This window comes from Rhinolophus sinicus, chromosome 3 (genome assembly GCF_057876585.1).
Source record: "Rhinolophus sinicus isolate RSI-liver-muscle chromosome 3, RSI-T2T, whole genome shotgun sequence".
NCBI lineage: Eukaryota > Metazoa > Chordata > Mammalia > Chiroptera > Rhinolophidae > Rhinolophus > Rhinolophus sinicus.
In genome coordinates this window covers 156,532,801-156,556,165 of record NC_142503.1, presented here as the reverse complement: position 1 = coordinate 156,556,165, position 23,365 = coordinate 156,532,801, and the positions used below count along the sequence as shown (strand labels likewise).

General features: G+C 48.9%; 1 protein-coding gene across 1 annotated transcript; it reads left to right on the top strand.

The window, feature by feature from the left end:
* Nucleotides 1–7,538: 7,538 nt before the first annotated feature.
* Nucleotides 7,539–22,802, top strand: CILP (cartilage intermediate layer protein). Its single transcript, XM_088797297.1, has 9 exons — nucleotides 7,539–7,662; nucleotides 9,112–9,278; nucleotides 11,215–11,307; nucleotides 13,648–13,827; nucleotides 14,226–14,540; nucleotides 15,589–15,903; nucleotides 17,129–17,237; nucleotides 17,904–18,061; nucleotides 19,955–22,802. Exons 2-9 carry the CDS (start codon nucleotides 9,221–9,223, stop codon nucleotides 22,129–22,131), a joined length of 3,405 nt encoding a protein of 1,134 aa, XP_088653423.1. The 5' UTR covers nucleotides 7,539–7,662; nucleotides 9,112–9,220; the 3' UTR covers nucleotides 22,132–22,802.
* Nucleotides 22,803–23,365: the final 563 nt, after the last annotated feature.

The following is a 23,365-nucleotide window of genomic DNA, read 5'->3' as shown; positions in this document are numbered from 1 at the left end:
TTTCTCCTTCATTGGTTGCGAGCAGGCTAAAATGAAAATCCATAGCAACTTTGACCGGTGAAAGCAGTAAAAAAGGTAAAGGCAGCTGATGTCTTCCCAGGCCATCTCTCTTTGTTTGATGGGGGCTGATTAGTTGAGTGTAGAGGATTCAAAACCTCCCTGGCCGAGGAGCCTACTGGGAGATATGAGAGTCATCGCAGGGGCAGTTCTTGACCGAGGATTGTGCTCGACAGTCATAGCTCGACAGTCATAGCAGTCTCCTGGTGCAGTTTTCAGTAGACTCATGTCTGAGTCCTAGAGAGAGCAGAGGGGCTGTAAGTAAAAGCTAAAAGAGCTATTTCACTGAAAAGTCTGTATCTTATTTGGGTATAAGCAGTCCTGTTTTGGGATCAGGTAAGAGATGCACTCATTCCTGCTATGCTACCGTGTTTCCCCAAAAATAAGACCTACCCTGAAAATAAGCCCCAGTTAAGATCGTCAGCCAGATGGATGCATTTAGTATGTTATGGTGATGTTCTAGAAGAAGATGACATGACTGTATTTGAATAAATGTAGATTGATGAAAAAATAAGACATCCCCTGAAAATATGCATCTTTTGGAGCAAAAATTAATATATGACACGGTCTTATTTTTGGGGAAACATGGTACTGGCTTTTGTGCATTGAGAAAGCTCTAGGGTGCTGGCACCAATGCCTTAAAGAGCCACATTGTAAAAAAAAAAAAAAAAAGGGCCGGGGTGGTCAAGGGAGAAAGGACAGTCTTTTCAACAAATAGGCTGGAACAATTGAACATCCACATGCAAAAAATGAGCTTTGACCCACATATTGCACCATATGACAAAAACTAGTTAAAAATGAATCATAGACCTAAAGGTAAAATCTAAAACTAAAAAATTTCGAGAGAAAACAGGAAAAAAATCTTTGTGACCATGGTTAGGCAAAAAAATTTTTTAGATCTAACACCAAAAGCACAATCCATAAAATAAAAATAATTGCTAAGTTGAACTTCATCAAAGTTAAGAACTGCTCTTCAAAAGACACTGTTAAGAAAAAGAAAACAAGACACAGACTGAGAAAAAATACTTTCAAAACAATCGAATAAAGAACTTCTATCCAGAATATATAAAATACACTCAAAACTCAATGATAAGAAAACAATCCACTTACAGAGTAGGCAAAATATTTGAAAGACATTTCACCAAAGAAGATACCCACGTGGCAAATAAGAATATGGAAAGATGCTCACTGTCACTGGTCACTATACAAGAGCAAATTAAAACCACATTAAGATCACATTACATAACCATTAGAGGGGCTAAAAACAAACTATCAAACATGAATCTTTGACAGTATCAAGTGTTGATAAGAATGCTGAGCAACTGAACTCTCATACACTGTTGGTAGTAATGGCTACGGTACAATCACTCTGGAAAACAGTTTGGCAGCTACTTATGAAGTTAAACATATACTTAACATACAACCCAGCAATTCCATTCCTAGGTATTTACACCCCACTCAAAATTAAAAAAACATGTTTACACAAAAATCTGTACACATATTTAGAGCTAACGTGTAATTGCTGAAAACTGGAGACAACTCACATGTCCTTCATCTGGCAAATGGATAAACTTGTATAGCCATCCAATGGAATGCAATAAAAAAGGAGTGAGCTATTAACACATTTAACAACATGGATGAGTACACTAAGTGAAAGAAAGCAGAATTAAAAGGCTCATGCCATTTATATGACATTCTCGGAAAGGCAAAAGTACAGGGAAAGAAAACATCGGTGGTTGTCAGCAACTGGGAATGGAAGGAGGGGGTTGACTGCAAAAGGAACTTCTGAGGTGATAGAAATATTTTATACCTTGATTGTATAGTGGTTATGTGATTGTTCACACTGGTCAAAAATCATAGAACTGTACACTCAAAACGGTGAATTTTACAGTATGAAAATTATACTTCAATTTTTTCAAAATGGGGGTGAGATTCAAATTCTTCCTCCCCTTTCTTTGCCTTCCTTGTCACTGCCCAACATCCTGTCCTTAAAGCTCTGTTCTCCTGGGGGGAAATGTCCTGATTTAGCCACTCGGAACAATGCTTTGCTTCTGGAACAAGAGGCCAACCCACAAAGAACGGTCACTAGAGCCCATGTGTCTGTTTCCCTCTGTCCCACTGTGCCTGGCTAAGCCTGCCCATCAAGGCCATTCTAACCTCTATTTCCCCTTCCCTGCCTGCTCCCCCTGGCCACGTGAAGTCCCAGGCAGGCACTGTGTGGGCAAAAGATTCTGCATGGAAAGAGGGAGGCCGTTCACACTCAGCTTTCCACAGCTCTAACCCATAAAACAGCTGTGTGCCCAGGATCGTACAGCCAGAAAGGACATCTACCTGGCATCTGCCTTGCTTCATCCCTAAGCAAGGCCACCAGAAGAATCACTGCTGCAGGTTCTTCTGTGCTGCCAGCATCCTGGTCAGAGCTGAAGCCTCACCACACCCAAAGTCACCTGGGGCCTCTCGGGGGAGTCATGGAGAGAGGCCATGGGTCACAGGAAGCGAGTGGCAGAGACTGGTAGATGCGTGGGAGTGAGCTTGATGAACAACTAGGGCAAACATGGCATGTTAGTGTGACTAATCGGGAAAGGGGAGTGTGAACAAACACTCTTGAGGTGACACTCTGGTAAGTGAACACCCCTAATCCTATACCGAATCATGAACGTGGACGTTTCTGAGAAATACAGGGGGCACCATGTGGACATGATGATGTCCATATATAGACTATGAACTCACTGGTTCATGCAGTAAGCACTACATTGTCACTGTTGTGAGCAAACTATAAAGTGCGGTGACTATGAACACAACATGGCAAGCGTGGTGAACATCATGGTGACATAGAGAGAACCCCATCGTCGGTAGTGAAAATACTGGGCCCCCTGGGGTAGGGTGAATACACTGGTAAGCATGGTGACCAGCAGAGCTGCTGCGTGTGAACATAAGACTGAGGCTATGGTGAAAACACCATGTGAATATGAGGTGACCCTTTTTTTTTTTTTAAGCTCAAGGAGCATTCTGTGAAGACCACAGTAAGCATATTACACAAGGTTGCAGGCTCTACTAGACTGTTTTGAGGTATCTGCCAGACTCATGGCCCATTCTCAAGGAATTTGCTTCTACCTACAACCTGCACGGAGTAAGCACACACTTACAAGACCAGGTGCTGACCTGCAGGCTGCAGGACATGCAGCAATCAGTGTGGCATGCGTGGTTCTGAAGATTTTTCTCTTTTTTCCATTTTCTAAGCTGAAGTTGTTATTACGATTGCTCGGTTTTGCTCAGCTTTTCTATGGTGTGTTGATGTAGTTACGAGGTAAGGCAAGGTTTCTTGCTGTCACGTTGTACAGAACAAAGGGAGGGGAAATGCTGAGATTATCAGCGATTAAAGTGGTTTCTTGATAGCAAAACTCAACTCCTGATGTCAAGGTCAGTGGTTATACAGCTCGGTTTAACTCCTGTTAGGAAAGGGGTCCTTGTGTTTGTGTTTTTAGTGGGTAGGTGTCATTTTTTTACTTCCCAGAATCAATTCTTCTGGTGACAATACCACAATTTTTGTCTGGGAAAAATCACTGCCTGTGATCCCAGTGGGATGATGTACCCCAGGCTCCAGAAGTGGGCGAATCAGAGCTTTCCGTGCCCATGGTTACAGGAATGAGCCATGAGAGAGCCTTTCCCAGGAACGATTGAGGAAGAGACGCTGTCCTTCCACTGGAGATGAAATATATGCTAGCAGGGAGTCTAGAGCTTCCTGAAGATACTGCATGGGAATAACCTCTGTTCTAGTTACTATTGCACTATAACACATCAACCCAAATTTTAGTGGCTTAAATCACAATCGTTTTATTATACCATGAATTATGTAGGTTAGGATTTCATGTAGAGCTTGACTGGACAATTCTGCTTTTTGTGACATCAATTGAGGTCACTCAGTGGCACTTATCTGGTAGATATATTCATCTGGTCTGGAGGGTCCAAGACAGCTACCCTCACATGTTAAGTGCCTTGGTGGGGACGGCTGGAAGGCTGCACCCAGCTGGGACCACGAACCAGAACACCTCCACCAGGCCTCTCTAGTGTGGTGGTCTCAGGGTAGTTAGACTTCTTAGATGCCAGCCGTTTTCCCCAGAGCAAATATCCCAAGAGATCCAAGTAGAAGCTGTATGACTTTTTCTGACCTAGCCTTAGAAGTCCACCGCATTCTTGGTTACAAACAAGGCATAGGCCAGCTCAGACTCAAGAGGAGAGAAATTAGATTCCACCTCTTGAAGGTGGAATAGTGCGGTCACATTGTACAAGAACATGTATAGTGTTCATTGCAGACATCTTTGGAAATATAGCTATCATTGCAGACATCTTTGGAAAATATAGACAGCTACAGCCTCCTTGAGAATAAGGCAATGTCAGAGGAAGCAGTTGAAAAATGGAGAGAGAACAGTCCTGATGATGATGTCTGAATACTTGAATCCAATTTTTCCCAGGACTTCAGTTATGAAATTATCAGTTTCCTTTTCTGCTTAAACCAATCTGAGTTATGCTTTTGTCATTTGCAACTGAAAGAGCTTTTCTTCTAGTGTATCTATCAGTTATCGACTGCAACACCTAATAAAACACCTGAAAACTCAGCAGCTTAGAATAATGATTATTTCTCTAGATTCTGTGGGTTGGCTAGGCCATTTCTCTGCTGGTCTTAGCTGGGCTCACTCATGCAACTGCTGGAATGCAAAGTTCAAGATGGCCTCATTCACATGTCTGGCTGTTGGCTGGGGGCCTCAGTTCTTCACCATGCGTCTCATCCTCCACTAGGAGAGGCTGACTTCTTTATGCGGTGGTCTGAGGCCAGTGTTCCAAGAGAGTGAAGGTGGCAAGTTCTCTTGAGGCCTCAACTTCAGAAGTGGTATGGCATCACTTCTGTCATATTCATTTGTTCATAGCAAGTGACAAAGCCAGCCCAGGTCAAAGGAGTATGTAAATAGATTCCATCTCATAATGGTTGCAAAGAATTTGTGACTGTATTAATCCACCATAGTATGATAGATAGCTGCATTATATTAGACGGGAATATCTGTGGAATGAGTGTATATATAGGAAGTAGGGTAGGTGTACCAGGCAGGCAGAGCCAGACTGTTCTAGGCATGTTTTCACTGAGGAGCATACAGTTAGAGTGTGATTTCCATGGTGGGTCCGTTGAGCTGAGGGCCCCATGACAAGGTCTACACCAAACCACTGATTATGCCTTCGGGCAAGGCCACAGGGGCCAGGCATCCATCTTCAGAGGCAACTTTGACTTGAAGACCTACTATGTCTGAGTGACTTTACCTCTCTGAGCCTCAGTTTTTCTTTGTAAACTGGGTGTGATCATCCCTGCCTCACAGTTTGACTGTGAGGCTGAAGATGATGACCATGAATGTGCGTTATAAATTATCGCATGCCACCTACATGTGACTAAACATTATCATCTGAGACCTGAGAAGGAATAATCAAGTGGGCCTGGAGGGTCAGAGAGGGCAGGAGGGAGGAGACTGAGTTGGGGCTTCGAAAGATGAGGAGATTCACACTGGTGGGGAAGAAGTAGTGCATTTTAAGGTAGGAAACTGGGGGCTAAAACTCGAAAGGCACAGAGGTGGAACAGTGACAGACTGCACCGAGGACAGAGAGGAGAACAAGGTCAGAGGGGGAGCTCTCCCACTACCCTGGACTTCAGGTCTCTGGTTTCTCAGGTACTGGGTCAGCAGCCCCTGATGGTTTCTCAGAGCTGCAGTCAAATCCTTCGGTCCACAGGGATCATCAATGGCCTGTCCCTAGCCAGGCCTGCAAAGCCTCCCAGACCCCCGGGGGGGGGGGGGGGCAATGATGGGATCATGGGAGAGGTGGTCAGACAGCATCTTAAGAGACAGAGCACCTTCCTCTGGAGCCATCAGCATCAGGTCAGACCCCTCCCAGTGTTTCCAAGCTCTTTTCCCCTCAGTAGGGTGAGGACCCCTGGCCATAAGCTTGGGTCACAGGTGGCCTGGCTACACTGGGCTCTAAGCCCCACCCAATCCCCTGGCCGGGGTGGGGGTGATTGATGGGTTTCCAGTGTGTTCCAGACAGGGGCTTGGAGCGGTTGTAGACTAGCCTGGCCTACAGAGGCCCCAGATGGCCCCTGCCAGGCCTGGACAGACCAGACCTGTGGCTGCCTCCCAAGCCCCGCCTGCCTGCCTGCCTGTCTATCATGGGGTCCTGGCTGAGGAGAGCAGCAACTTCCCCCTCCAAGGAATCCTGGGAGGAGGAGGTAGAGGTAAACTCAGATTCCCCTAATCTAGGCCTGAGCAGCTCCCAGCTCAGGACCACCTGGGGACAGGAAAACTCCTTGTGGCCGCCCAGTGCTCAGCCCAGAGCCTGCCCCAAATAGGAGCTCAGTGAGGGTGTGTGGAAAGGACGAGCTGACACTGGTGTACGGGCAAGGCCACAGGGGCCAGGCATCCATCTCCAGGCCCTGGCACGAGGCAGGAAGCCCAGCTTCTGCCAGATGAGCCTGGCACATGAGGCAGGCCTGGCAGCTCCTGATGTAGTGGGGCTAGTATACCCCCTCCCCATCTTTTGCCTTCAACTGGGACTCTATCTCTGTGTGGTCCATGAACCAGCAGCAGCAGTATTACCTAGGAGCGTGTTAAAAATGCAGAGACTCAGGCCTCACCTCAGACCTACTGAATCAGAAACTCTGCGGGTGGGGCCCAGCAATCTGTGTTTTAAAAGGGCTTCCAGGGGATTTGACAGATGCTAAAACTGTAGGACTCATACAGAGGGAAGGCAGGTGAAGTCCCAAGCATAGGCAGCTGTTTACACCACATGTGGGTAAGGCTGGCTGTTCATACGCTGGTGGACCCCCATACCCAGAATCAGACACATACACACTGACCATCCAGGGTTCTCAAATGGTCCCATGCAGGGACTCTGGGGTCCAATGGTCACAGATAGGCACCCAGATGGAAGTAGGTAGGGTCAGGGAAAAACTGTTCTTACCAGGTGACATCCTGTGGCCCACATTCTTTGGTTCCTTGTCCCTGCTGAGGTTCTCTGAGTGTGCCTTCAGAGGCCAGAGAAGCTGAGTATTTGTCCTATTCAGACCAGGCACCCCCAGCTGAAAGGCCCGGTGGCCTGTGTGCCTGAGAGAATTTGGAGTATGGGCCAGGGCCAGGGGAATGTGGGGGATCGGCAAGCAAAGCTTAGGCAAGAACACGCCACCCCCTGAGCCACGAAATTCTGTCCAGATGTAGAATTCCCCTTGGCCCTTTCCCAAGGCTGCCCCCAGTACCCACCCAGCTCCCCACCCGTCTCTCTGTTCTGGCCTGCGGAGCCCCAAGCCGCTGTCCACTTGGCCCATCACCAGGCCCTGCAGCATCTTCCCCTAAGGATCTGGAAGTGAAATCCCAGCCTCTGGGAGCTGCCTGAGATGTGGGGAGGGGAAGGGAAGGCTGAGCTTCCTCATGCTCAGATCTGGTTTCGTGGCTGCTTTCCGTGGCACACTGCCACAGGCTGAGCCACCAGCTGTGCTATATAAGGCCCAGTGGCTAGACTGCTAGAGAGAAGAAGACTTGGACCCCCAAGCTGAGGAGTCCTGCTCAGGACACGGTGAGCTCCACTCCCTTTCTCCTCCCCCATCCCTGCACCCCACTAACTGGCTCAGCTATCTCTGCCCTCCCCTGACCACCCTTTATTTCCCCCAGAGAAGACTCTCCTTTCTGCTTTGGAGTTCTCTTACCCCATTGGCCCAAAGTCCTCTTCTTCTCCCATCTGAGGCCAGGGGCCCTTAAATGGCCCTAGTTAGGGTCTCTGTACCTCTGGGCGCCCTGCTTCTTTCCTGTGGTCAGCCAGTCTGCTTTGTCTGAGAGTTCTGAGGAGTGTAGGCTTGGAGTCTAACTGGCAGAGAATATGCTGAAGAAAGTTCCGTGGACTGCCAGATGGGAAATGGTTTTTACACAAAGTTCCTCAGGCCACCTTGGCCTCTCAGACAGTCCCAGAGTGGGCTCAGACTGAACGCTGTGCAGGCCGGTGGCGTGCTCTGCTCCCTGCTCAGAACCCGGAGCTTGGCGTAAGACACATAATAGCTGGAGACCTTGGGGACACCCGTGCTTCTGTGTCCTGGGCTGAGAAACAGCTGGTGGTGGAGATAGCAGGCTTAGAGCTAGATGGTCTGCAATGTGAGATTGGTCTGTTCTTCCCATGGGACCACCAAGTACTTTTTCATCTTTTTTTCCAGAAAGGAGGAATCTCCCCCTTTCCGACCATATTCTAACTTTGGCCGTTGAAGGGAAGCACTTTTGAATCTCCAGGAACTAATCAGATTCTGGCTTGAGCAGAGCTCTGGGGAAAGAGAAAAATGAGCAGGAGCCTGGGCTACACCCCACGAGCCCTTGTCTTTATTGCCAGGCTGCTTTCCTCTTCCTGCTCCTGCAGCCTCTAACCCACAGTCAGCAGTTATTGGGGAGCCCTGGCCCTCCTCTTCTCCTTCAGTGTGCTCCTGGCTGTGTACCTCCCAGCCAGGCCCCAAACAAACAGGCCAGAAATGTGTTTCAGCTGCAGCCTGTGCACATCTGGGAATGTGTTCTTGGAGGTGGTATGTCTAAAGCATCTGTGCCCTCCAGCTTGCCGGCCCCGTGAGGGTCTGGGGCTTTATGGCCCTAGTATGTATACCTTTTGTGCAAGAGTGTGAGCCCCACCAAAGGATAGCAAAACATACCCCGACGCCCAGGTCTTGGAAGTGATTACTGAGTTACCCAGAGATTGCTGGGAGTGACCCCAGGCCCTTCCTCACTGGCAAGGAACCTACTCTCCCTTTGTGTCCTATGTCGATGTGGGGCTCTGGAGCCTTGACCCAGGGTGTGAATCCAGTTCTGCCTCATCTAAACTCAGATTCTGAGCCTCTACACTTCCCAAAGCTGCCTGCTTGGGAAGGTGTCACCTCCCAGAAGATTTCATTCTGTACACCCTCCCACCCTTTGTAGGTCAAGAAATAGTTCTGCTCAAGACATCAGAGGTGATTCAGAAATGTGGAACCTGACAAGCTTTGTTTCTTTTCAGGTCATTGATTCTGAGAAGATTCCTGGGGAGCACGTTCCAGGGGCGACCTGACTCTGTGCAGCACCCTCACCCATCTCCTGTCATCCTCCCCACAGGGCCTAGGGGAACGATGGTGGGGACCAAGGCCTGGGTGTTCTTCCTGGTCCTGGAAGTCACTGCTGTGTTGGGTACAGGCTAAGTATCTGCTATCTCCCAAATCTCCCACTTGCAATAGTGAAGTCCTGTCTGGTCTGGGACCCAAATATGCATCTGCCTTAAGCCACAGCAATGACCTTAAGACCTGAGGCTGGTTTATAGATTTATTCAAATTTTACATCCTGCTTGTTTTCCCAAAGGATTTAAGATAGTTCTCAATATTAAAACTAATGGAACAGAATCTTTTAAATGAGGAGATGAGCTGTCATTCAGAGGGAGGAAAGAAAATGAGAGGGTTACCACCCCTGCATTATAAATTTAGCTCTGAGCTTCCTGGCAGCCAATGCAAAAAGAAACCTCAAGAGATTACTGAACTCTCAGAATCAGGTTTGGGGTTTGGTCTGGTTTTAGTTTCATGAAAATTCTTCCGGCCTAAAGCTCAATTTCATTTAGACCCTGCAACCAAATTTTACAGACATCAGAACCCTGTTTGGTTTCCTTGTCCCCTGACTCCATCCTCTGGTGACACTGAGTTCTTGAAGGAACAGGGAGAGAGAATTTTCTTCGTGCACTCCCTGAGGCATCGAAGTGTCAGAGCACCTAGCACTACCCTGTATACTCTCTTCCTATCTCCCCTTCTTCTCCCGATTTCTAACCATGTGTTTAGGTAAAGCAAAAAATTGCTCAAAACCCTCTTTTAAAGCTGTGTACCCTGCAGGCTTTGTGACCACAGATGCAGGAACAAAGGCTGGCTCAACATCTTGCCTAAGCCTGTGTGTGCCCACCTCCTGCCTTCCTCTTTTCACCCCGACAGCTGTTGTTGGTGAAGACGATTAGCATTCAACCATCTTAGTGGCAATCAGAGTTGTTTGATGAGAAGAGCTCCTATCACCCCAATTAAATGGCGTAGAGAATTCTGATTTGACTCCTCACATGAGAGTTAATTGCCTTTCAAAGCTTTTGCAGGCCTCCGCTGTCCTTTCTCCTTCCCATTCTGGAGCCCCCAACCCAGCCTCAGGTGGGGTGGGATTTGAAGCTTCCCAGGGCCTGAAGACCTTGCACCAAGCTCAGGGACCCTGCCGCCCTGGTGTCAGAAAATTGAGGACCACTGTCCCAGTGAGGTCAAATGAGTACTTTAGGGGGAAGATGGACTCCCAAAGCCAAACTTTGCCAAGGGAAGGCAAATGGGCATCTTTTGTCCAGGCATTGAGCTAACAGGAGTTGCTAACCCCTACTCAGCAAGCACTCTGCGTTAGGCATGGTTCTAAGTGGATGTTATGCATGAATTTAATCCCCACAATCCTGTGAGGCAGGAACTATTATTGTCCTAATTTTATGATGCGAGAGCAAGAGTCAGCTGAGTTAAATATTTGGCCCAATGTCACACAGTTAGGAAGTGGCAGAGCTTCTGGAGCTCACACTTTCCGTCTCTGTCCACTTGAGAAATGTTCATTTGTGTTACCTCACGGACTCCTCAGGCCAAGCAGACCACCCTGGGACGTGGGAATTCATCTCTCCATTTTATAAATGAGGAAAATAAGGCTCGGTTCTGGTGAAAGGACAGACCCACACACTAATGTAAGAGCCCTCCACCCCCTCTGGCTGCTCCACAGCATCCAAGGAGCCATTTCTAGAACAAAAGCAAAGAGAGAATGACCATTTGTTGAGCATACACTACATGCCAAGTCCCTTTCCATTTATTATCACCCTGAACATGCCCCAGAGCTCTACGATGTAGTGATTATTAATACAGCCCTATTTTATGGGAAAACAGATTTAGAGGAAACAAGATCTTAGAAGGTCGCACAGCCATTGAGTGGCAGAGTGGGGACTGGAACCCATGTCCAGTGCTTGTGCTCCATCTAACACATCACACTGCTTCCCTGTGTCTTGAGAGGCTGGTAGCGGGAACTTGCTGGGCCCCAGTAACTAATAGTCCTGATCTCTCACTTCTCTCCTGGCCCTCAGGGAGGCAGACGATGCTCACCCATTCAGTGAGAAGAGTCCGGCCAGGGAAGAGGACCTTCAGTATCTCTGCCAAGCCTGCTGACCCCCTGAAGAGTGAGTTGTGGCTGGAGCTGGGAGGGCTCACCAGGAAGGTGTTTACTGAGCTTGGGCGTGAAGTCAGAGTTCCATGGAAACCCACTTTTACAAGGTTTTTGGCCTACGTCTCTGCCTAGGCAGAGGGACCTAGTTTATAGGACAGTCCAGAATCACGAATCGGCCCGATATGTTCCAGGACTTCTGTAGGACTTGCTGAGGCCAGAGCATAGGCTAGTGGGGAGAAAGGGGAGTGACGAGGATGGAGAGATAGCAGGGCCAGCTCATGGCACCCCAAATGACTGGCCAAGGGAGTTAAAGCTGGATGTGAAGCCACATGAAGGACACTCACCCTGACTACAGTGTCGAGAGGGTGGGGATGGAGTCACGGGGAAGACCAGGCAGGAAGCTACTGACATGGTCCAGCCAGGCTGCTGAGAGCTTGAATGGGGCCCTTGGCAGCAGAGGGTGCAGAGGGCAGGAGATTGGAGAGCTGCTGGAGAGACAGATGTGGTAGAGCCTGAGACCAATGGAGCTGGGGTGGGTGCGTGAGACATATGGGGGATGACTCCCAGGGGGTGAGCAGGAAAGGGAAACTGGAGCTCACCTGGAGCCCACCTGGAGCCCCAGGACCTGGCTCCTTGCCCACCTGGCTCTACCTCTCAGGTCCTGGGGAGTGGACAACATGGTTCAACATTGACCACCCAGGCGGGAAGGGCGACTACGAGCGGCTGGATGCCATTCACTTCTACTATGGGGACCGTGTGTGCGCTCAGCCCCTGTGGCTGGAGGCCCGGACCACTGACTGGATACCTGCAGGCAGCACTGGCCAGGTGGTCCATAGCAGTCCCCGTGAGGGCTTCTGGTGCGTCAACAGGGAGCAGCGGCCTGGCCAGAACTGCTCCAATTACACTGTGCGCTTCCTCTGCCCACCAGATGAGCCTGAAGGGCCCCCACTCCCCAGCTCCCACCAGCCTTGGCACAGGCAGAGGCCAGGACCTGCCTCTGGCCATGGGAACTCTGGATATCGCAATACACAGGCTTCAACTTCCTACTATTAACCCACCAATGTCATGAACGGTCCGTGTTTCTGGATGTTCTCCATTCAGTCCACTTCACTGGATGCATGTGGCATGGTGGGAAAGACCCCAGGCTCTCGAGCTGGGCTGCTTGGTCCCAAATCTGGGCCTGCCAGCTGATCTGTGTCCTTAGGCAAATTTCCTGAAACTCTCTGTGCCTCAGGTTTCTCACATGTAGAACAGGGTTGTATTTAAATCTTTATAGGGTACTTTTTTTTTTTAACTTTTATTTATTTTTTTAAGTGTGTTTTTCCAGAACCTATCAGCTCCAAGTCAAGTAGTTGTTTCAAGCTAGTTGTGGAGGGCGCAGCTCACAGTGGCCCATGTGGGGATCGAACTGGTAACCTTATTGTTAAGAGCACCGCGCTCTAACCAGCTGAGCTACCGGCCGCCCTCTTCATAGGGTGTTTTTAAAAAACGAGGATTAAATAAGATAATGAGTGAAAGGAGCTTAACTCAGGTGAACGTTCATTAAATGTTAGTTTCTATTTAGTTCCCATGTGCCAGGAACTGTGCTAGTTTTCTACATCACTCGATGTTTACAACTGACCTGTGAAGACTCTCTAGGCTGACATATTACTCCAGGTTCCGAGAGGTTAGGTAACTTCTCACAATTACATAGCTATTAAGTGGAGAGCTGGGGTTTGAATCCATGTCTGTGTTTGCAGAGTCCAAGAATGTATGCTCTTTACGCCCTCCCTGCCCGCGCTGGAGAATACAGAGCCAGTTGCAGGCCTGCCCACTTTATGGATGGTCACCCTCCCCTCTTGGGGTTCCACCAGCGCACACAGCCTGACCCTGCAGGCCCCAGCAGCGGTGGTGGTCCTCTGCAGTGGGAGCTCAGGCTGGGCAAGGGCACCTGGGCAAAGTCTGAGACCCTCATTCTTGCACCAGAGGTGAGGAGGGGGGGCAGAAGCAGGCTTGATGTCTGAGTCGCTGAAGCCCCAGGCCCTGGTGGCTGTTTCTGCACTGGTGGAAAGGGCAGGTGGTGCTAACCCTACACGTCCCAGGACAGCATATCAGAGTCCCAGTGCTTGGCCAACAAGCCCTTCTCAGGGCCGCCCCTAGCCCATATGGTGTCGTTGTGTGAATTACAGACACCACTTCCTCAAGACTCTTGACTTCCATCTGTTGGAAAAATCATTGCAGTAAGTCTAAGTATCAGTGACATCTATGATGTAAACAGAGGCCCTGCTTTCTGAGAAAAAGCAGCCTTGGGAAGATTTCTTGACAGAGTCCCTGCGGGAGGGAAGTCAGACTGTCTGTCAATCCTGTTTTGCAGGATCCCTGCGCCGAGACACAGAGCGCATCTGGAGCTCATGGTCTCCCTGGAGCAAGTGTTCTGCTGCTTGTGGTTACACTGGGGTCCAGACCCGAACACGCAACTGCTTGGCAGAGACAGTGTCACTGTGCCGTGAGGCCACTGAGGAGGATCGGCCCTGCATGGACCAGGCCTATACAGGTACTGCCCTTGCTCCTGGTACTGGGCAGGGCATGGGGCTGAGTTTGAAGCAGGCTAGAATAGGTTAGAAGTTCAGAATGAGATGGATTCATGCGTTCATTCATTCATCAAGTTTTAACTGAGCAGCTATTTTGTGCTCTGATGGGAGATACAAAAGGATAATGTGGGAGGACATAGCAGGGCCAATTATCATAGCTTAGGGGAATCAAGGAAGGCTTCCTAGAGATGTCCTGAGCTAAGTCTTGAAGGATGGGCAGGAATTAGTCATGCAGGCTGATAAAGACAGTAACGAAGACCTAAGGAAGAGGGGAAGCATACATAAGTCAACAGGCTGAGATGTGGCTGAAGGAGGGTCAAAACCCATATAAGCCCTGCTAATGTGGCCCCTTTCTCCACAGCCTGTGACCTGATCTGCCCCATGGGCCACGTGAATGCTGACTGCGATGCCTGCATGTGCCAGGACTTCGTGCTACATGGGACTGTCTCTCTCCCTGGCGGTGCCCCAGCCTCAAGGGCCACTGTCTACCTGGTGACCAAGACGCCTAAGCCACTGACCCGGACGGACAGTAGTGGGAGGTTCCGAGTCCCTGGCTTGTGCCCAGATGGCAAAAGCATCCTGAAGATCACAAAGACCAAGTTTGCTCCTATCAAGCTCACAATGCCCAAGACTAGACTGAAGTCAGCCACCGTCAGTGCGGAGTTCACCAGGGCAGGTACTTAAGTTCTCTGGGACAGGGCTGGCCTTTTAAGTAAAGGGATTACAATGCTGAGCGCTGGTTTCCCAGCTTGCCCAGAGTAAAACGCAAAATGTTTACCATGGCCTACAAGGCCCAAGCAACATCATGTGCCCCCATCATTACTTCTCCGCTCTCCTCTCCTATTTCCCTCCTCTCTGCCCCACTGAATCACTCTACTCCAGCCACAGTGTCCTTCCATCTGTTCCTCAAACACACAGGCACACTCCTGCCTCAGGGTCTTTGCACTGGCTACATACTCTGCTCAGTGTGTTCATCCCCCAGATATTGACATGACTGCTGCCTCAAATGAGTTCTTCCCTGGGCCACCTTACCTAAAAGAGTCATTACAGTACAGTGTGAGGTTTGGAGGACATAGAGAGAGAAAGAGGCTGTACGAATTCAGAAATGGTATAGAATGGCCAGAAAATTCTGCTGGAGGCAGCTGAACAGGAATATTGCACTATTTAAAACAGCCAACTCTGGTTGTGCTTGAGATGGTAGTACTTGAGAATCTTGGCTGGCACAAGATCCCCTTGATTCTTCACTGCTTCACCCCAATGCTGCTTGAGAGGCCATTGGAGCAGGTCTGCGTGGACCAGGCCTGTACAGGTACTACTCCCGGTACTGGACAGGGTAGGGGACTGAAGCTGAAGCAGCCTAGAATAGGTTAGAGGGTCAGACTGAGATGAACTCATGCATTCATTCATTCATTCATTCATTCATTCATTCATCAAGTATTAACTGAGCATCTATTTTGTGCTCTGATGGGAGATACAAAAGGATAATGTGGGAGCACATAGCAGGGTCAATTATCATGGCTTAGGGGAGTCAAGGAAGGCTTCCTAGAGAAGGTGTCCTGAGCTAAGTCTTGAAGGATGGGCAGGAATTAGTCATGCAGGCTGATAAAGACAGTAACGAAGACCTAAGGAAGAGGGGAAGCATACATAAGTCAACAGGCTGAGATGTGGCTGAAGGAGGGTCAAAACCCATATAAACCCTGCTAATGTGGTCCCTTCCTCCACAGCCTGTGACCTGATCTGCCCCATGGGCCACGTGAATGCTGACTGCGATGCCTGCATGTGCCAGGACTTCGTGCTGCATGGGACTGTCTCACTCCCTGGGGGTGCCCCAGCCTCAGAGGCCACTGTCTACCTGGTGACCAAGACGCTTAAGCCACTGACCCAGACGGACAGTAGTGGGAGGTTCCAAGTCCCTGGCTTGTGCCCAGATGGCAAAAGCATCCTGAAGATCACAAAGACCAAGTTTGTTCCTATCAAGCTCACAATGCCCAAGACTAGACTGAAGTCAGCCAACGTCAGTGCGGAGTTCACCAGGGCAGGTACTTAAGTTCTCTGGGACAGGGGTGGCCTTTTAAGTAAAGGGATTACAATGCTGAGCGCTGGTTTCCCAGCTTGCCCAGAGTAATACGCAAAATCTTTACCATGGCCTACAAGGCCCAAGCAACATCATGTGCCCCCATCATTACTTCTCCGCTCTCCTCTCCTATTTCCCTCCTCTCTGCCCCACTGAATCACTCTACTCCAGCCACAGTGTCCTTCCATCTGTTCCTCAAACACACAGGCACACTCCTGCCTCAGGGTCTTTGCACTGGCTACATACTCTGCTCAGTGTGTTCATCCCCCAGATATTGACATGACTTGCTGCCTCAAATGAGTTCTTCCCTGGGCCACCTTACCTAAAAGAGTCATTACAGTACAGTGTGAGGTTTGGAGGACATAGAGAGAGAAAGAGGCTGTACGAATTCAGAAATGGTATAGAATGGCCAGAAAATTCTGCTGGAGGCAGCTGAACAGGAATATTGCACTATTTAAAACAGCCAACTCTGGTTGTGCTTGAGATGGTAGTACTTGAGAATCTTGGCTGGCACAAGATCCCCTTGATTCTTCACTGCTTCACCCCGATGCTGCTTGAGAGGCCATTGGAGCAGGTCTGCGTGGACCAGGCCTGTACAGGTACTACTCCCGGTACTGGACAGGGTAGGGGACTGAAGCTGAAGCAGCCTAGAATAGGTTAGAGGGTCAGACTGAGATGGACTCATGCATTCATTCATTCATTCATTCATTCATTCATTCATCAAGTATTAACTGAGCATCTATTTTGTGCTCTGATGGGAGATACAAAAGGATAATGTGGGAGCACAGAGCAGGGTCAATTATCATAGCTTAGGGAAATAAAGGAAGGCTTCCTAGAGAAGGTGTCCAGAGCGAAGTCTTGAAAGATGGGCAGGAATTAGTCCTAAAGAGGAGGGGAAGCATATGTAAATCCACAGACTGCGATGTGGCTGAAGGAGGGCCGAAACACATATAAGCCCTGCTAATGTGGTCCCTTCTTCCACCGCCTGTGACCTGCCCTGCCCATGGGTCAGGCTGAGGGGGTAGAAGAGGTGGACTCCATTCTAGACCAGTACCCTAATTAAGACATTTAGAGAGGGGCTGGTGGGGGGTGACATGTTAACACATGTCAAAGAACCTGAGATAACAAGTCTCTGGAGAATCTGTCGTAAAGAAAAACCCCAAATACCCCTTTCTCATCTTCTGTCCCAGAGTCTCCATACATTGTGAAGAATCCCAAGACAAAAGCACGGAGAGCTGGGCAGACTGTGGCTCTGTGCTGTGAGGCCACGGGGAAGCCCAGTCCAGATAAGTATTTCTGGTGAGTATTCTGCCAGCTACCCTGCCCGGTTCTCCTCTGGGCAACCAGCGCTTTCAAGCATTGGGTCTGGTCTTATTAACCATAATAATAACCAACAGAATAAAGTGACAAGAAAGGCCCTGATGCAGAGTCTGGAAGTTGGCACTTATAAGTGGGTGCCGGCAGGGTTGAGGCTGCCCAGACAACCAGCAAACCCTGTTGCGGTCCTCTTGAAGCTGGGGTCCCCACAGAGCAGCTCTGGTCTTGGGATCCTGACTTGCATGTCCTTGAGACACAGAACAAGATTCCTCAGCCCAGCTTCCCCGACAAAGGCAAACAAGGTCAGAGTCCCCAGTGGCTGTGAGTCCTTTACGCTTCACGAACATTTTACAGCCATTATCGTGTTTAGCCCTCCCAGAGATTCTGTGTGGTCATCTAGGAATCACTGCTCCCATTTTATTGACCAGGAAGCTGAAGCTAAGAGAGGTGAGATGATTTATCCAAGGATCCAGTGAGTGGTAAGGCTGAGACTCAGTCAAGTCCCTTGATTCCCAGGTCAATCAGAGCTCTTAGATGAGCCGAGTCAAAGGTGATGTTGACATCGGCAGGGACCCATCCACCATCTGTCTCCCTGGCTGTTTGCTCCTGGCACTGCCTTCTCAGGCTGCGTCTCTCCATGCCTTGCAGGTACCACAATAACACGCTGCTAGACCCCTCCCTCTATAAGCACGAGAGCAACCTGGTGCTGAGGAACCTACAGCGGGACCAGGCTGGGGAGTACTTCTGCAAGGCCCAGAGCGACTCAGGGGCTGCGAAGTCCCATGTCTCCCAGCTGACTGTCATAGGTAAGCCTGTCAGGGACCCTTGGAGCACCCCAGTGGGCATATCTCAGCAGTAAAAACTTGGATTTTTCTGTGCTGTGCTATGCCCTCCAGGACACAAAAATGTCACAGAGCCCAATCTCACCCTCATGGAACTGCCACTCCAGGAGTGGTGAAGAAATGTAAATAAGAGACAAGTAAGGTAGAATGCAGCTAAAACAGGAGATAAGGGGCCATGGACTCTATAGATGAGAAACAGAGACCTTCCCGGTGGGCGTGACCGTGGATGGCTGTCTGAGGTAGCAGCATTTCAGCTGGGGCTTAAATAATGGTTCTCAGTCTTGGCTGCTAAGTTTTTAAACATATGGATGTCTGGGTCTTACCTCCAGAGAGTTTGATTTCATTGGTTTGGGATGTGGCCTGGACATGCACAGTTTAAAAGCTTTCCTGGGTGATTCTAGTTTGCAGCCAAAGTTGTGAACCCCTCATCTTAAAGAATGACCAGGAGCTGTGTGTAAGGAGATGGGGGCATTCCAGATTGAGGGAGCAGCGTGAGTAAAGGTATAGAAGTGGGAAACTGAGGGGGCTTTACAAAAAAGGGTGACCTGATTAGAGCTGGCTTCAAGAAGTGAGCTGGAGGGGGAGAGACTGGACACCAAGACAAATTAGGAACCTATACTTGGAAAGAGATGGAGAAGGAGGACAGCTCAGTAATTGGCCTAAACAAAACCAAACACAAGGCAGAGGAAGAGAAAATTTATTGGAAGGATTCTGGAATATTTCACAGACTCCAAGAAAGTTGAGCAACAGACCTCAAGACACAGGGCACTTGGACCTTGGCAACAGTGAAGCCCCATTAGCAGAGGTACCCAACCCATAATACCAATGCTCCCCATTTGTCACAGTAATTTGTAATACTTACAATTTTTAACACTTTAAATTTTAAAAATGTTTTTCTATTTTGAAGTTAACTTTATAGTCAAGTTAGCTACCTAAAATTGTCTAGTATATATGCCCATAGTCTAACTATAACATAAAGGAGAAATAAAAAGAAAATAATTTTAATACAATTTTAATTTAATTCATTTTAATATATGTATTTCAATATATAAGAGCTTTGGCCTAATGACACAAGAATGCCAACTAAGAGATCAGACACTTGCATTTGAATCCAGTCACCAAGAAGGTGACAGCTACAAATACTGATGGATACAGAGGTATCATTTTGGTGGTTCACACTTCTTGGGTAATGTTGTAGGTACATGATTTTTCTGAGACAAGAAACAATTCTTAGTATTTTTCTAACTGAACAAAGTACAATCAGGAGCATTTGTGATTTCGCTCCCCAGCAATTGTCTTCAGTTTGGGCTTAAATAAACTTGAAAAAAAAAAGACCCACCAAAGTACAATCTTAGCTTCATTTTTATGATAGTTGCATTCCTGAAAAATTCAATGCGTGGTAAAACCATGTAAAAATTCTAGGCCCTGATCATTTTAAATAGGTTTTCCACCTCCATGAATGTCTGGTGGGACATGTGAAAGTCATGCAGGATACAGAAAAATTCTTTATGTAGGACAGTGCCAGCCTTTGTAGGACACAGAGCAGCAATGCCCCCACCCACTGTATGCCAGTAGACTCCCAAATTTGGTGGTAACTCAAAACATCCTCATAGATTTTCAGGATGCCTCCAATGAGAACCGTGACTCTAGTGGTCTCAGTAACCAAATCTGTTTCCCCAGATGTAAAATGGGTTTATTCATAGTTGTTCCATCTCCTTCAGAGGAGTATGTGAGAGTCAGGATCAAGGATATGCAAGTATTTTGAAAACCATAAAGCACTGCAAAGAGGTGAGATTGAGGTGCCCTTTGTGTAGGAGATGAACTTACATGTCATATCCACACCATTTCCCTCCACAGCCCCTGATGAGACCCCTTGCAACCCCATCCCTGAGAGCTTCCTTATCCGGCTGCCCCATGATTGCTTCCAGAATGCCACCAACTCCTCCTACTATGACGTGGGCCGTTGCCCTGTCAAGACCTGTGCAGGGCAGCACGATAATGGGATCAGGTGCTGGGATGCTGTGGAGAACTGCTGTGGCATCTCCAGAACAGAGGAGAGGGAGATCCAGTGCAATGGGTACACGCTACCCACCAAGGTGGCCATGGAGTGCAGCTGCCAGCGGTGTACAGAGACCCGGAGTATCGTACGGGGCTGTGTCAGTGCCGCTGACAATGGGGAACCCATGCGCTTTGGCCACATATACATGGGGAACAACCGTGTGAGTATGACTGGCTACAAGGGCACTTTCACCCTCCATGTCCCCCAGGACACTGAGAGGCTGGTGCTCACATTTGTGGACAGGCTGCAGAAGTTCGTCAACACTACCAAAGTGCTGCCCTTCAACAGGAAGGGAAGCGCCGTGTTCCATGAGATCAAGATGCTTCGACGGAAAGAGCCCATCACCTTGGAGGCCATGGAGACCAACATTATCCCCCTAGGGGAGGTAGCTGGTGAAGACCCTGTTGCTGAGCTGGAGATCCCCTCCAACAGTTTCTACAGGCAGAACGGGGAGCCCTACACAGGAAAAGTGAAGGCCAGTGTGACCTTCCTGGACCCTCGCAATATTTCCACAGCCACAGCTACTCAGAGTGACCTGAACTTCATCAGTGATGAAGGAGATACCGTCCCCCTTCGGACATATGGCATGTTCTCTGTGGACTTCACAGATGAGGCCACCTCTGAGTCCCTTAATGTTGGCAAGGTGAAAGTCCACCTTGACTCAAACCAGGTCAAGATGCCAGAGCACGTGCCCACGATGAAACTCTGGTCACTCAACCCAGACACAGGGCTGTGGGAAGAGGAAGGTGACTTCAAATATGAAAGCCAAAGGCGGAACAAAAGAGAAGACAGAACCTTCCTGGTGGGCAACATGGAGATCCGAGAGAGGAGGCTCTTTAACGTGGATGTCCCTGAAAGCAGGAGGTGCTTTATCAAGGTGAGGGCCTACAGGAATGAGAGGTTCCTGCCTAGTGAGCAGATCCAGGGGGTAGTGGTCTCTGTGATCAACCTGGAGCCCACGACTGGCTTCTCGTCCAACCCTAGGGCCTGGGGACGCTTTGACAGTGTCATCACGGGCCCCAATGGGGCCTGCCTTCTTGCATTCTGCGATGACCAGTCCCCTGATGCCTATTCTGCCTATGTCTTGGCAAGCCTGGCTGGGGAAGAACTGGAAGCAGTGGAGTCTTCTCCTAAATTCAACCCAAATGCAATTGGTGTCCCTCAGCCCTACCTCAACAAGCTCAGATACCGTCGGACTGACCATGACGACCCACAGGGTAAGAAGACAGCTTTCCAGATCAGCATGGCCAAGCCAAGGCCCAACTCAGCTGAGGAGAGCAATGGGCCCATTTATGCCTTTGAGAACCGCCGGGCATGTGAGGAGGCACCGCCCAGTGCGGCCCACTTCCGGTTCTACCAGATCGTTGGGGATCGGTATGACTACAACACTGTCCCCTTCAATGAGGATGACCCCATGAGCTGGACTGAAGACTACCTGGCATGGTGGCCCAAGCCAATGGAGTTCAGAGCCTGTTACATTAAGGTGAAGATTGTGGGGTCAGTGGAGGTGAATGTGCGATCCCGCAACATGGGGGGAACCCACCAGCAGACTTTGGGGAAGCTATATGGAATCCGGGATGTGAAGAGCACACGGGATAGGGACCAATCCAAGGTCTCATGTGTCTGTTTGGAGTTCAAGTGCGGTGGGATGCTCTATGACCAGAACCGTGTGGAACGCACACTGGTAAAGATCATACCCCAGGGCAGCTGCCATCGAGCCAGTGTAAACTCCATGCTGCATGAGTACCTGGTCAACAACCTGCCACTGGCGGTCAACAGTGACACCAGTAAGTACACCATGCTGGCGCCCCTGGATCCACTGGGCCACAACTATGGCATCTACACTGTCACTGACCAGGACCCTCGCATGGCCAAGGAGATTGCACTTGGCCGGTGCTTTGATGGCACATCTGATGGCTCCTCCAGAATCATGAAGAGGAACGTGGGAGTGGCTCTCACATTTAACTGCGTATAGAAGTAGGTGGGTCGCCAGAGCGCCTTCCAGTACCTCCAAAGCACCCCAGCCAGGTCCCCTGCCCCCCCCAGCACGATCAGAGGAAGAATGCCCTCCATGAGGCAGCAGCAGGCAAGTAGGGGTGGCCAGAGCCAGCCTCAAAGGATGGTGTCTCTGAGGTTTCCTGGGGTTGCTCAGCAGCCTCTGAACAACTAAGCCTTTGGTGCTTCTCTTCTCCACCCACCTCACGTGACAGCCATGGTAATGAGACTAACACACAAACTGTCACTTGGTTAATTTAAGCACATCTGTTCTGGTGCAATTTGCTTGTTTGTTTCTTCATGCCTTTATTTACTCTTTGTCCCGTGATCCTGATAGGCAAGTAGCCCCCAAAATGGCAAAAAAAGACTCTTTGATCTGTTCTTTAAAAGAAACACAAGAAATTGGCCATTGGCAAACTCGGTGGCTTTGACTGTTCATTTACTGCCATCAATGGGAATGTCCTTCCTTTTCTTTTTGCATGGTTTTGCCCACCTTTACAATCGTGATAATCTGATGTTGAAGATCAAATAATCAATATAAAGCATATATCCTGGCCTTGCTCCACAGGACGTAAGCAAAGCCTCCACTGCAGTTCATACACATAAATGGTGGTGAAATAAAGGAATAAACTATAATATTTTTACTTAAAATATAAATAACTTATGTATTTCTTTGCTGAATCTGGAACTCTCGTGCACATTCAATGTTAAGCTATTAAATGTAGGGTAATCATAGTTCTCTCCCAAGTCTGGAAACAACAGCTTGTATTCACAACTGCACCAGGTTGCTAATTATATTAGCATGTTTCCCTTTACATTTGCGTTTGTTCTTGCTAGAAGCCCAGTGTAGCCCAGAGCAGATGTCAGTAAATGCACGTTTTGTGCTTGATTTTGAGGCTGCTGTCCTGTCTTTTAGCCATTAGTGAGCCAGCTGCTCAGAGAGACACATGGGACTCTGAAAAGCGGCCACAAGGTGGCGTGAGCCACAGCCCCCTCTAAGTTACAGGGCTGGGGAACTAGGCACACAACTCCACAGTCAAGTTTGTTCTCATGGATTGCATTTTCCACTTGTACAGAAGAGCAAAGATTCCTAGAGATGTGAGCATGTTCTGGGCTCCTGAGCAAAGCTAAACTCATGTCCGATTTTTTTTCTTTCTTTCTAATACTGGGGAGCTTATACAATGGCTTGCCCCAGGGTCCGGCAAGCTGGCCAA

What these genes read in the sequence shown, in the direction of transcription:
- CILP (XM_088797297.1), top strand. Translation starts at nt 9,221, where the DNA reads ATGGTGGGGACCAAGGCCTGGGTGTTCTTCCTGGTCCTGGAAGTCACT. An exon ending in GGAAGTCACTGCTGTGTTGG is followed by an intron (nt 9,279 to 11,214) that starts GTACAGGCTAAG and finishes CCTGGCCCTCAG; the next exon opens with GGAGGCAGACGATGCTCACC. An exon ending in AGTCCAGATAAGTATTTCTG is followed by an intron (nt 17,238 to 17,903) that starts GTGAGTATTCTG and finishes CATGCCTTGCAG; the next exon opens with GTACCACAATAACACGCTGC.